The sequence below is a fragment of the Athene cunicularia genome (assembly GCF_003259725.1).
Source record: "Athene cunicularia isolate RWA chromosome 1 unlocalized genomic scaffold, athCun1 chr1_part1, whole genome shotgun sequence".
In the NCBI taxonomy this organism is placed as follows: domain Eukaryota; kingdom Metazoa; phylum Chordata; class Aves; order Strigiformes; family Strigidae; genus Athene; species Athene cunicularia.
This window is the reverse complement of record NW_020799091.1, coordinates 26,804,802-26,819,414: the sequence shown is the minus strand read 5'-3', so window position 1 is coordinate 26,819,414 and position 14,613 is coordinate 26,804,802. Positions and strand designations below refer to the sequence as shown.

Genomic DNA, 14,613 nt, shown 5'->3' with positions numbered 1-14,613 from the left:
TAAAAGTCAATCAGCACCTAATATCTTCACCAATCAAACAATAATGAGGGAAAGTCTCATCTTATATTGTTTCAAATCACAGAATACCTATATAACATGCATATGCAAAACGCACACACGGATGCACAAGGGCAGTACTACATATTACTCAAGGACTGCAAATTTCTCACTTGCTTTATTTGAGTGTGATGAAGTTTTAAAACATTTTCACTGAAAATTCAGACTTCATAAAAGTCTTTTTGAAGTGCAGAACCACATGATATCTCATTCGCCCCTTAAACACATTACACAAACTAGAATTTAATGTTGATTTTTTTACTAGAATCTTTCATTGCACATTTCAAACTCATCAGAAATTCGCCATTCTGTTAAAAGGTACATTCTTTCATAAGAAAATAAATTACAAACTGGTAAGATCTCACATACAATTCAGCTAGGACACTTCCACATTTTAGTTCAGGGCAAAGCTATGTTCATTGAGCTACCTCAGTAATTGGCTCATCTTTTGTGCCTCGAAGGAGGTTCATTTCATCTGGTGTCAGCTGGAATTTTGCTATGAATGCATCTGCAACTTGTGCTTTCATTTCTAGTCTCTGACTGTAATAAAACAAAGTGAAGAAGACATTAACTTTTTATGCTTATCTCAGATTTATTTTTCATATTCATACTCTTGGAAATATAATTAGCATTACAAATCAGTTTTAATAAATCCTAATAGTACATTCTTGCCAGCAAACACTTGTGTTGCATCTTCACTTATCATTTTCTATTAAGCTTACATAAATTACTGAGTAAAGACAATAGAAAGGTAAGTTAGCACATTTGAAAAACTAGTATTTTTAAAAAAAAATATTCCTTTAGCAATTATATCACAAGTTATCTAATCCAGGTACTTTGTGCTTGTACAATTGTAAGGCTTGCAGTTATTTCCTTTTAAATTAATCAAGGAAAGAATGGAGTTTCAGCTCATGTTTTCAAGGATACAAAAAGCTGTAGCAACTAACTGAGAAAATGATCATTTGATAAATCTACTTTTCTGTAGAACAGATCCATTTCTTTTTAACAGCATACAGTTGGGATACACTAATTCACTAATCTCACAAGCAATCAAAATGCAATGGTTAATTCTTTTGTTAATTACCCTCCCTGAAATAAACGCCTCAGGGATCTAGCATGAAAACGCCATCTTGTGGGCAGCATCTTTTTGCACATGTTTTGTCACACACCTTATAATCACAGAACACAAATAAATAGTTTTTTATTGCACAGGACGGGACTGGAATTCCTGTAGCAACAGAAAATTTGCTCAAACTGTGGCTTGAGCACACAGCATTCCAGGAAATAAAGACTAATTTTCAGGACACTGAAAAGACACTAATTAGTTATTTGTAGACTTAAAGAGCCTTATTCTTCTATTTCAGCTTCCAATGTCATTATTGCAAGATAAATACACTGTTATTATAGGGTGGTAAAACAGGCAAGCGCACTTCTACTACGGACTGCAATAATTAAATTTCCTGGCAAGATCAAAGCTTGAAAAGTACACTTTTATTTATTTACCCCTCTCTACTATTCAGCTAGCGTCTGGACTTCATTCAGTTGAAGAAGCACAGAAAACTGGCTTCCCTTCTGTAAACATGGATGACCTTCCCATCCTGCTGTTCCACAAACTCTTTTAGAGATCAGATTAAATGTTTTGCAATTGTCAGTGTTCTAGCATACTGAACAGTGAGAAGGAGGGGAATATGAATTCCAACAGTGTTTTAACAGTAAAATTTATGAAGATCAAAGAGGAAAGAAACCCAGTACTTGGAGTTACACAGAAGACACCTAAACAAAAAGGAAAACCAAAACCTTATATGCTTTAATACCATATCTTTAATTATGTAAGGTTTCCCCAGGGTTTTATGCAGATGTGGCTATTTTGCCTTTACTTTGACAGTTGTGTCATGATTAAAAATCAATTTCATTTCCTCTGCAATTGCAGATTCAGGGTCTCCATGAAGCTGAATTTTCTCAGGGAAGGAACAAGAGAGAGAGGATGATTTGGGCCAGCTAAACAAGCAATGACAGCAGATGTATCCATGACAAATTATAGCACTTTCCAAGTAATCTAGTGGTAGCTCACTGAAAGTGAGTCTAAAAAGGAAGGGCTCAAGAGTCCATACACAGCTTGGAAACAAGAAAATGCAGGTAGAGGAAGAAAGAAAAGGTATTTGGAAGAGAGGAAAGAGATTGAGAAGCATATCATAATGGTTTGGCAAGGAGGTGGAGTCAGTTTTCTAGCACACAGAATGGTACATGGGGAGAGAAAGATTTAAGAGAGAATGGAAAGTACCAGAAGACTGGAGGCAGAGAGGGGATATGTCTGAGGTAATGAGTCTGAAGGGATTTAAGTTGCCCCACCTTCTCTTTGAATAACTTCAGATAAAACTCTCCTGTTGGGGAGAGGACACACAAGACTATCTTCAAACCTGGCACTGTTTCCCAGCCCCACCGAAACACTTTTCTGACATAGAAAGTCAACACTGTGGAAGCAGAATAGAAGAATACCATTTTGAACACATTCAGTAAATTTTCAGCAGGAAGATTAAGTGATAAAATCTAAAGAGAGGAAGCCATGGTGTAACTTCAACTGGAGACAAAGGAAAGGAAAATACCAAGAGAAGTTGCCTACAAAACATACAAGAATTAACAGACAGGATACTAACAAAAGAGTATTTTTAATTATTAGGCTTGTGAGAGAATTTCTGGTAACTACGCCATTCTCACAACACAGATGAAAGATGGATCAGGTCTGCTCTATAGCAATGTATGCCATCATTGCAATGAAGCCTGAGGCATGCCAGCTGCTTAGGTTGCCTCAGTCATCCCTGGTCATCCCTGCCCTGTACTGGCCCTTCCACCACGCCAGAACTGTTGTTTATACTATCATGTAGTGAAGCAGATCAGAGAAGAAATCTGGTAGGAAAAATCAAGAATGTTGTATTTTATTTATTTCTTTTGGGTGAAGGTTGTATGTATTCTCTAGTTCAGTTTACCACAGGCCTGTACTAAGGGACTATATGGAGTACTAAATCCTGTACAAGCACACACCCTGTACTAAAGGGTATGCCAGCACAGCAAGCTGCCAGAGGCAAGAGGGCAGTAACTACTTAATTCACTGCTGCTACGAAACTGCTCATGAAAACTACACTCCAGAATTCTTCTGAGATATAAAAAGGTCATTTCAACAGTCAGTTACAATAAATAATAATTAAAAAATACTATGACTGTCCCTTCTCAACCCCCCCAAAAACCTAGAGGCACATGATGTAGCTACTCAAACTGAGAATGAGGCAACACCTCTTACAATTTTAGCCAATGATGGTGCTTTCAACAGCACATTCCTGTTTCACACCATTGTGCTCGGGAAGTCTAATTCATCAACATCACCATCAATGGATTTGGTTGAAACAACTGACAATGTAATTTAGAGATTTAACTTTATTTAATAATTGCTCTGAGTCTCTCCTCTTGTGATGGAAATCTCAATTTAATATAAAACCACAAAGATGAAAATACTTACACTGGATTATCCCTCTCTTTAGAGAAAAGAAGGAAGGTATGAAAGAGACTAGAGAAGGCAAATGGAAGACCTTCAGATTCAACTGAAACAAAATCTCCCACAAACACAGGAGCAGATGGGATGCTGAGAAACTTTTCTGTTCCTCCTGTGTATCTCCTGAGTGCATAAACTTTTAAGTGCTCTTACAGAAGATCTCAATTTACTATTATCTCTTGTTTTTCAGATTTTTTGAATGTATACTTTCACCAAAATGGGGGCAGGGAAAGGTCTGATTTGGAGAAGTGCAATATACTGGGCATAACAGTTTTTCAGTTTGCTTTGCAGGTTTATTGGAATCAGGGTTGTAGACTTTCAAAGAACAAGGACCAGAGAACACTTGTTAGTGCCTGCTGGAATTCTGCATCCCCTTCACTCCTGGGATTACAAACATCAGCAGATGATCTCACTAGTCAGTATCTCTGCCTGCACGTCCTCACTCTGCACAGACCTCCCTCTGTTGCTTTTTTGCTGCTACAGAGAACAAGGTTCAGTCAAATACCATGCTTTAAATGCACTCCCATCCCTGGCTGTGTCTTTGGCTAATGCCTGTCATAACTGCTCACTGACCCATTCTGCACACTTCCAGTATTTCACTTTTATAAGCCAGAGTCAATATATCAAACTCTAGAATACTGACTAGTCAGAAGTTTCACAATATAAACACAAGATAACAACCTCAAGGTGGCAGCAATGCTTCATCTATCTTTCTCGAGTTTGTGATCTGGAGGTAGTGAGAAACATCGATCTTAAACATAAAATCACGTTTCTGAATTTTGATAAAGCTATTTCTTTTGGGCTCTTTACAAAGGACATAGGATTTCAACTAGCTACTCAGTTTCAAAACCCAGGTTAGCCACATCTGATTATACTGGCTATGAAAGTTGCTTTAGTTACCTGTCTGCATGAGAAAGAGATTTTGTGTCCTAGATGATGATTCAGGAGCAAAACACAAAATATTACGTACCCTTGACTTCTACCTGGTTGTACACAGCATTAATGACACCAATACCGTCACACAGGTTATTTGTTTTATCGATTTTATTTTAATCGATCTTATTAAAGCAGAGAATTAGATTAAAATACCACTCAAGTTTGCTATGGTTATTTCACTGCGATAAGTGCTATGCAAAACACAGTGCAGGTAACAACAAAAGCTAGAGTAAGACCATCTTACATCACCTGCAGCAGTCAGTACCTGTGCAGACATTTGGACATGTCAAGACCCACTGGCCTTTCTACAGACATCATAATTTCTAGATTATGTCCTAAGCAAGTGCAGTACAGTAGAGGCAACACTGTGCTGTTATCCAACAGTTGTGGGTTGTTTGTTTTTTTTTTTCTTTTACAGAGTTATCCCTGCATAAAGGAACAAAACTAACAGACCATGGGAACACTGCACCGATGCAAAGGGGGAAGAGCCAAGCACTGGTAGACTTTGGAGCCTGGGTGGGGGCCGGGACTCCAACAAAGAGCAATTTCCCCAGTTTTAATCGTTACCAGGGAGACAGAATTCTTTTGCAAAAGAACTCAAAAAGCTGGGAAAACTATGCACTTCATGCACTTCTCCCTTGAACGAAATACAAATGTGCACTGTTTGTTAGGATTATCACCTAGACAGCTCAAAAAATGAGGTGGAAGAGTAACAGGCTTTTCCAAAGTTTAATTTTATCTTGCCACCAAATACTGCATAAAAATTTGCTAGCTTCCTTCACCTAGGACAAGTCATAGCAGCACATTCTAAAATTACTTTCAGTTTGTTGTACTGAGGATTCAACAGACTTTTAAAGCCTTAGAGAGATGAAGTATTTCTAACTCACAAAGATATACCATCTTTAACAGACACATATAAATGCTTTTCAGCAGCAGCTGGAAAAATTATTTTTCTGTGACAGTTTTTGTGGAAGGCAAATATACAATACTATATAACAAAATATTTTCACACAAGTAAGTGTTAGGAAACCATTCTTAAGTACAAGGTGCAAAAACGCATTTGTAATTGCTGAGAACAACTGTTTTTAGTCTACATTTTGTCTGTCAAACACATCTTTTATTAAAGGAGAAATGAAATACTGTGAGAAGGTAATCAGTGACCAATTCCATCACAGAATATAATTATGAAACTTTCTCCTTAATTACAAATAGGAAGGCACAGAAAATTACAGTAAATTGTCTAACGTTCCCAGGATACAGGAAAATAGCAGTAATATTACAGAAGGCTTTAGTGAGACCTCATCTGGAAAAGAGATCCCAATCCTGATCATCTGTGTTCAAGAACAATGGACTCCCATTAGACCAGAGCTAGCAGGATGATCATGGGAATGGAGAACCTAATTTATCTGAAGAGCTTCCTTCATCTCTTCTCACAAAGGGCAAGATGAGAAAATAGAAAATTTATATCCAAGAACTGGGTTGGAAATTAGGGAAAGGCTTTTACTAGAAAGAATAAACTTTTGAGGTTAAGTGTTCCAAGAACAACACAAGTATAAAATGCAAAAATAATTCACTTAGTTATATGTTGAACAGTTGATAAGCTTAGGAAAATCATCATGCAAGTGATAGCTGGCAGCAGAAGAATGGACTTGAATTTAGAAGGCTTTTCCCATCTGTAATCTCCATCTAAACCTGCAATGCTGCAGCCCTGCCATACAATTCATTCAGCTCTAAACAGGTAAAAATGAGAAAGGCTAAATCAAAAGTTAAGCAATAAAAGATACTAACTGCAATGAAATGATTCGAATCTTGCCAAACAGATTACTAAACACTAGAATAAAAAAGCTTACATACTGTAGATAAATTCAGAGAATTCAGTCGTTTTCTACTTACACACCGATCAGGCATCAATGGTATGTATCTACAGAACAGTCTGGATAAGTTATTTTCAACTGCAAAACTTCTTAGCAATCATGTCGTATATATACTTACTAGGTAAACCAGTGTTTAGCAACGGTTAAAATACAAGTTAGGGTTTCTAACTTGTGAAAGAGTATTTCCAGGGAATAGATTCTTTTCTGCACTGTAGAAGTTAGCAAGTTGATACTGTTGTACCAAACAGACTGATAATCTTCAGTGTATCTTTTATACAATCTGATATAAAGACATTTGAAAGGGGCCTGCTTAGTCTAGCTTCAAATTTGCCATCAAATTCAAAAATGTTGCCAAAGGCATGAAAATAACATGCTGTTCTCTACATCCACCTGGAATAAGATCAGAACAAATGAGCTTAACCAGCAGCAAAAGGAGAACTAAACTTATCAGATAGTAGGAAAACAATAAAGAACCAAAATCAATTTCGAGGGCAGACCATGGGCTCTCTGTTCTTGGGCTTTTCTTCTAAGAACAGATTAGACAAACATCAGTCAGGAACGGTATCATGTAACTGATGCTGCACTTCCGATTACTGTTTCTCCACCTGTAAGACCATACTTCATTTCATAGTCAAGAGTACTTCATGCTTCAACAGAGTACACGGCTACCAGGTAGAAAAGCTGTCAGGAAATACGGCTTTGCACTTTCTCTTGCTGGCCATAGCTAAAATGTAACAAATTAGTTGGAGCTTTTTTCAGATCCATTTTAGCTGTTTTGATTCCTGTGTTATGCCCTGTTACCATGTTTTACTTTACTGCAAGTCAGGAAAGAAAATCAGCCTCAGAATTTCAAGCCTTCACCATCCCCCACATCAAATTATAATTCAGTTTGGGCAATCATTGCTTTTTCTCATAAAGCATATTCACAGGAATAAGTGTAATAACAAGTTTCAAAAGGTCAAGACATGAAATACGTCTCATCACTGCAAATCACCAGGTAACCACTTTTCTCAGCACACGCTGATGAAAGCAAACCTCTCTAACCTGCTATAAATACTGCTGAACTTCCTACATAATTTCCAAACTATTACAAAAAAGATATTTATTTAAACAGGAAAAAAGCACCAGCAACAGACAAGCATGAGATCTGTAGTGTAGCACTACTCAAGCAGCAGATGTTTGCTAAGAAACATTTTTTCTGAAGACTTTTGACCTTGTATTGAGCACAGAGGTGACAGTCAAATTGTTCACTGACCTCCAAGAACTGTTTGTTGAATTTACATAAAGAGCAAGTCTGAATGTAATTCAATTAAAATAAATTGAAGTATACATTGCTGCATTCCAAAATATGTGTAGGAATCATATTTAACTGTATTTTTTAAAAGTGAACAATCCTAGTGCTACAGAAACTTAATTTTCCAGAATCAGCACAATAAGAACTGACATCAAAACACACATTTTGCTCTAACACCACAATTGATAGAAGCTAGCAAAACAAGTGTAAAGGTGTTCAAGTGCATAATCTTAATGAAAGTTCTGAAACTTTAGCCTGACTCAAAAAATAACTGTCCAAGCCATTTCCATTCCCAGTCTTCCATACAGATTTCATTAGTTCCAGAAAACTACTTCCAACTCTCACCAATTTACTATTTCTGCAGGCTTATTTTCTGTGATCTCCCTGAGCATATACATACACTGACATAATCGCTCTAATTTTATAAGAATTAATGCTGTAACTATTACCTTCTGGTCTCTTTCTTCAATTGTTAGATTCATGACTGTCATTTGTGGCTAACCTCAAAAACAATCTTGCACAATACCTTACCCTTAAGTGGCTGGCAGAACTACTATGAAGCCAGGCTTCTGGAATTCTGCATACAGTATTTTGGAACAGACAGTTCTTTGGTTTGAGAACTGCTGAACTACAGACACTTGTTCCCAAAGCAAGGTGAAGTAGTTTAGTGTTGCAAGTAGGTTTTTAGTTTCACACAAAGAAAAAGAAAAAAGAGAACTAAACTCAGGTATAACAAGAGAACCAACAAGTCACAGGAAGCTTTTATTAAAATCTCACTTCAAGGAACAAGATCCTTTTTCTGTCAGCCTATTAGCAATAGCAATAAACAAACCCACATCTTTTAAAACACAGCAGATGTTGTTTGAAAACAAACTAATCTCCTCATTAATACACATAAAAAGCCTAATGCAACCTGAAAGCAATATTGGTGTGCTCAAGTAAATATATAGAAATCTAGTGAAGATACTGAAGTGGATTTTTAACAATTCACAGAAATTGTCTAAAGAACTACCTCAATTTTTCTTTATTATCACAGTTTGTTATGCAATACATTAAAACAAACATTCTATTCAAGACACCACATTACTGAACAGCAATAAATTAACCTTGCTATAGTGAGATGGGTTGAATGGTTTATTACATGCTACATGGTTCTACTAAGTTGTGATAAGTCTCAATCTTAAGGAGAGAAGAGGGGAAAAAACACATGCTGGTTCCTATATTTAAATTATGGAATCTGCTTAACAGTGTAAAGAAAACTGTTATGCTTCTAACGTACGGTAGTTTTAACTAGTCTTTACAGAGAAAATAAATTCAAACCAAGCAACCTAACTGACCAAAGAAATGCACCAACTCTAACAATATTCACAAATAAAAAACAATTGCAATTAGATAATGAATTAATCTTCCATTAATACATGTAACATACTGTAGCATTTATGCTATATCAAGTCTAAAGCTCACAAACCAAGCTTACAAGGAAGACAACACCGCAAAGCAACAACCTGAGAATGTAGGAGTTTTAACTTAAACCTGAGACAAATATCTTCTTTTCTACCCTATTTAACCAAGTGTCTTAAATCGTACATTTTACCAACATAGGAAGTCCCAAATAGCTCATCAGGTTACCTACAGGATAATGCAGGTGGACCACTATACCTTCAAACCACAAATCTGAGACAGTAGGATGACCAAGAAAGAGTTCAGGTAAGAAGCTTAGGAAACTGAAAATCATCTTGAACCTCATCTAATTATACAGGTGATGATGCAATGCAAAAACTACTTAGTATAAGAAACCTAGTAACTGCACAGAACCTCCAAGACAGCCATTCCTTTGCAAGTGCTGCAGAAGAGAAAGAGTATGCACAAGGATGAAAGCCTGAACAAGCATTCTTAATTAAAATGTTCATCCTCATACTCAGTTCCCATGGTCACTCTGCATCTTTGGGAAACTATTCTTCACTTCTATCATGCAGTTCTTGATTAAAAAAAAAAACCCAACACTACACAGGTTCAAATGCCACATAAGGAAAAATTTCTGAAGAGATATTTACATTTGCAAGGGCAAAATATGTTGCAATATAAGAAAATAGTTGACTTACTATTTCAATCTTTCCTTTATTTGCTTTGTGTAGCTAAGGGAATAAAGTTACAACTCCAATCAAAAAGACCTTGGCTATTGACTTTTCTTTCTCTAGTTTTGAAGTGAACATTCTGTTCTTTTAATTGCAGTTTGCTTTAAACTTGATATAATAAAATTTACTTTCCATGAGAACTGACCAGGCATGAAGAGGGTTTACCCAAGCCAAAGGTTCCACCTGTCATTTACTGAAAGCCTTAAGACTATTACAGAAAGACAACTAGACATATTTAATCAAAGCCAGAGCTAACATGTATTCCTGAAAAATGAAGGGACTAAAAAGCTGCGAAATACAAGCTCAATTATTTGCCTAAGTAACTTTCTATCTTCATCATACTGAGTGAAGACAGTAGCCCATCTTCCCTAAAATATCAAATACAAAATATTAAAGATTTTTAAAATCTTAATCTCCAATTACCATAAATGCATTAAATGCATCTGAAAATACTGTCTCCCTTCAGCTTCAGAACACTGAATCAAATCATAACATTTTCCTCCTAGGAAAATATGGTCAGCTAAAGTAAATCTGATAAATGCTAAACATTTATAATAGAAACCTTTTTTTTTTAATCAATATCGCACAGCAAATCACTAACTGCAAATCAGAATAATTTCTGAAATTATTTTTTAGAAATTACTAAAAACTGTGAAAACAGAGGACGACTTCATGTAGTACTCAGTGAGAAGGGCAGAATCAAAATAACTTTCCTTAAGGACAGTGTAAACAACTGGCTCGGCAAAATGACATTTTTTATCTCACTAGTTAAAAATGCTCAGTAATGATCATCCTCAAAAGCAGAACCTAACAAATGGGAAAACGAAGAACACGACTACTATTTTTCAGGATGAGGTTTAAAAACATTCTGTTACTCAGCACTGATTTAAGAATTTAACTCACAAACACTGTGATACATAGAATGGGATTTGTTTTTAAAAAGTACTTTGATGTTAAACTAAAAAATTACACAGGAAATTCCACTACATTGGTGCTATCTGAATACCAATTCATATTATCCTAAACTTCAAGAAACTTCTGTTTAACTCATGTTTTCTCGTGAAAAGGCTATCATAAAATAAACAGCTGGTAGAACCACAGAAAGTGGAAACAGAAATTTGGGACTGATGAAATCTGAAGACAACTTCTGTGTTTCATAATAAGAAGAGAGACATCTTTTTATAAGAACTCTAAAAAATTGATTATGCTCAGCAATTACTACCTTGTTCTAGATTGACTGTTCTTATTTTAGAGACATTGTTTCAATTGCCTTCTTTTTGAATGGATCAAGCTTTCATACCTGCATTTCAATCAGGCAGTGTTTTACAACAACCCTCAGAAGACAGAAAAGCTGTGCCCTCCCAGTTTCACCATTTACTCCCTTGCTGGTTAAGAAACGTCACCTGATAAAATTGCTGATTCATTTAACTAAAGAACTTCATTTTGTCTGACTGTAGACAAGATTTCCTTCATATTTGGTGGCAGTTTGTCTCTTGATGTGCCTGATGTAAGCCAGAATGACACATCAGAAAAAACAGTTATTTAATGAGTTAAAAGATGACTAAAATGTCCCGAACAGAACAAAACAGCATTCTCATTGTAGCTTTTGCTTAAATATTTCTTAAGTTTAGCCAGGAAGAAAGTTGATTTTGTTAATAAATGGCATAAAGAGTCTTCCATAACCATCATATCGTAAGATCACAAATACTGTTTGGCTTCTGCTAGCGGCAGACTTATGGCACACTTAAAAAATAGTCTTTCAGAAGAGAACTTTTTCCTACATATGCACTTTGAGGTCACACAAACCCTTAGGAGGATAGGCTACTTCCTAAATCTTTTTTCTTCCTCACACTAGGGAGATGTTCTGTCTCTTAAAGAAATTAGCATAAAGTCTTTTAAGTAAACTGTTGTGTGAGTAAGGACTATATTGTAGAAGTACTGATGTACAGTCTGCATAATCTCCTTTAATGGAATTTAAGGCCAATTAGACATACACCACTTGGGATTGGTCTTGATATCTTCCATTCTGCTTCAGAACAAGGAATGAAAGCAGCTTTCATTTTCTTGAGACTACAAAAAGAGAAGTGTCTGTCCTACTACTTCACATAGTTGTATTTAAAATAAATTTTCTAAGACTTGACTTTTGCTCATTGATTTAAACTGGGACTTTGCCAAATCCTTCACATTAGATCAACTGGCACTGTATTTTATGCTGTTATTCTACATTCAACTTTTGAAATATGTACAGATTACACTCTTAACTTCACATTCACACTCTCACAGGACATAATCCACATCTGACTAAAGGCCACAACATGAACCTACTAATTTTGAAAGTGCACCCAGAGCTATCCACAGCCATAAATTCTACCAGAAACTTATCATTGGAAATAATTATTTCTCATCTCCAGTGAACTGTATATAATTTTCAGAAGAAAGCTCATAAAGCAAGGAGAGTCATTCTTCTACACTGACAAAGCTGTAAAAACAGATACCCTAGCCATAAAACCAAGGAAGATTCCTGGAATCCGTCATAGGCTATTATCCCCCTTCCCCTGAATAAAAATGCTGAAAAGAGCAAAATTACAAATCTTTTCTTCCACAAGAGGCTGGAAAACCAGGAGAAAAACTGGTCTGTTAGGCTCATTAAACAGCACTTACATATTTCACAGTTACCTTTTAATATGGCAGAGTAGGTTATAATCCAACTTTCTGTTCCTACACAGTCCCTGAACAAGAGAGTGATTTCCGCTGGATATGAAACATTAACAACAGCAACAAGCCTATGAAACTGATGAGACACTGAGTAGGTCCTTATCTGTTACAAAACAATATAACTTACATTATCAACTGACAGCACATCCATGTTCAGAATGCTGTACATTATAAGAGATTCTCTTCCCTGAAAGGCCAACTTCTATTGCAACAAGCACTAACACATGTTCTTACCTTTTTGTATCTTCTAGTAATAAACAGAGTTCAGTATTTTATTCCAAATGAGCTACAAACACAGTGTTAAAAACAAAGTACAAATAAAAAAAAAAAAAACCACCAAAGTTACTACTGAAAAATAAGAGTGGCAGAATCAGATCTAGAAGAAAATTCCATCAGTACAGTCATGTTTTCAAGAAATAAATAAATGAGGTTATATACATACTTTTCTGCCTGGAGTTTTGTGGTTTTTACTATCAAGTCCTGGGTTTGTTCCTTTGCTGCCTAGAATACAATTAGAATCATTAAGCATATGAAAAACACAAACATATCAAACGTATTACCCAACCTTTAAAATATGTAATACTTTTGAAGCTTTCTGACTATAGGCAGTTTTGAGTGTACTCTTTGAAACAAAAGCCCTTCTCAAGTATTCATTAATTCTCCCTATTTTCAGGCATGAAAAAAAAAATTACCCTTACCTGTATATGTTTTCATCTTTATATACAGTTGATTTCTAGTTTATACTTAATACAAAAACATTATTATAAATATTAGAAATAGTTCTGATTTTGTTTGTCCATCAACTGTAAGTTGTTTTCATTTTGTAACAGTAAACAAGTTCCTTTGGGTGCTAAACTGCCCAGTACCAGTGTCCATACAGACATTTTAGACCATATGAACACAGCTCTGCTGGTCTAAGCAAGTTTAGCTCTATAGCCCAAGCTATATGGATGTAAGGACCAAGAAAAATTATTAGAAAAAAATTCTTCACCAAAAGGATTATCAAGCACAGGAACAGGCTGCTCAGGAAAGTAGTTGAGTTACCATTCCTGCAGGTATTTAAAAGATGTAGATGTGGCGCTTGAGGACATGTTTTAGTGGTGGACTTAGCAGTGCTCACTTTATGGTTGGACTTGATGAACTTAAAGGCCTTTTCCAGCAAGAATGAATCTATGATTCTAAGAGTGATGCACTTAAGTTCGTGTTCAGTGATGACAACGCAAGGGTATCCATGCAGAAACTATTCTGCTACCGACAACAGCTGCATGACTAAAGGGATTGCTGCAACTGAAGAGTTCTGAAGTTCATCACTCAGCAAGAAGATAAAAGACATCTGGAACTGTTGGTTTCCCACTGGATACCACCAGTGATCATTCAGGCAGAAAAATAACAAAAAAAAAAAAAAATCCTGAATTCAAAATGCATTCAATAGAGAATAACATTGCAAGTGAAGAGGTGAAAACAGCTATAAAGACATTCTGCATGAATAATTTCAAGACTGTAAGAGGTCTAAATTACAGCATTTGCCAAAATGAGGATACCAGTCTTGAAACGTGTGAGAGGTCTAATGCAAGTAGATACACACACCAACTCATTTCGGCCTTTCTATCTGCCACACTACATTAGCTACAATGGAAGAAACGTCATGGTACAGGAACACATTGAAAGGTGAAAGGAGGACTGAAACCACTCAAGTACAACTTCAGTCATCAGAGGGAGCCTGAACTGTTCCACAAATACAGACAGTGGGCACCACAGTTACTGAATTTTCTAAAGGGAACTACTATGGACTAACATGCAAATTTAGTAAAAACTTGATACAGTTACTGGACATTTAGTAGTTCCAAAATAATTTAAGATATCTTTATGCTTTTTATATCTTATTTAAATATTATTTTTTATATTTTTAGGTATTAATTTTAAACTTTTTAAAAATAATATTGATTGTCAATGTTTCAGCCTAACAACAACAAAAAAAAAGACTATTACAACAAAAGACTAGACCTGAACTATTCAGCATGGAAATCCACTAATTCTAGACTTCCTCCCCCCCCCCCC

At 35.8% G+C, this 14,613-nt stretch overlaps 1 protein-coding gene across 3 annotated transcripts in view; it reads right to left on the bottom strand.

Annotated features, from left to right (window-relative positions):
- The window catches only part of COG6 (component of oligomeric golgi complex 6), a 73,595-nt gene that overhangs the window by 40,605 nt on the left and 18,377 nt on the right, over positions 1-14,613 (bottom strand). For all 3 annotated transcript variants that reach the window (XM_026859541.1, XM_026859549.1, XM_026859557.1), the window contains 2 exons: positions 12,998-13,056; positions 486-597 (listed from right to left, as the gene is read on the bottom strand). In XM_026859541.1, coding sequence (XP_026715342.1) covers positions 486-597; positions 12,998-13,056 — 171 coding nt within the window. The remainder of the gene's footprint in view (positions 1-485; positions 598-12,997; positions 13,057-14,613) is intronic.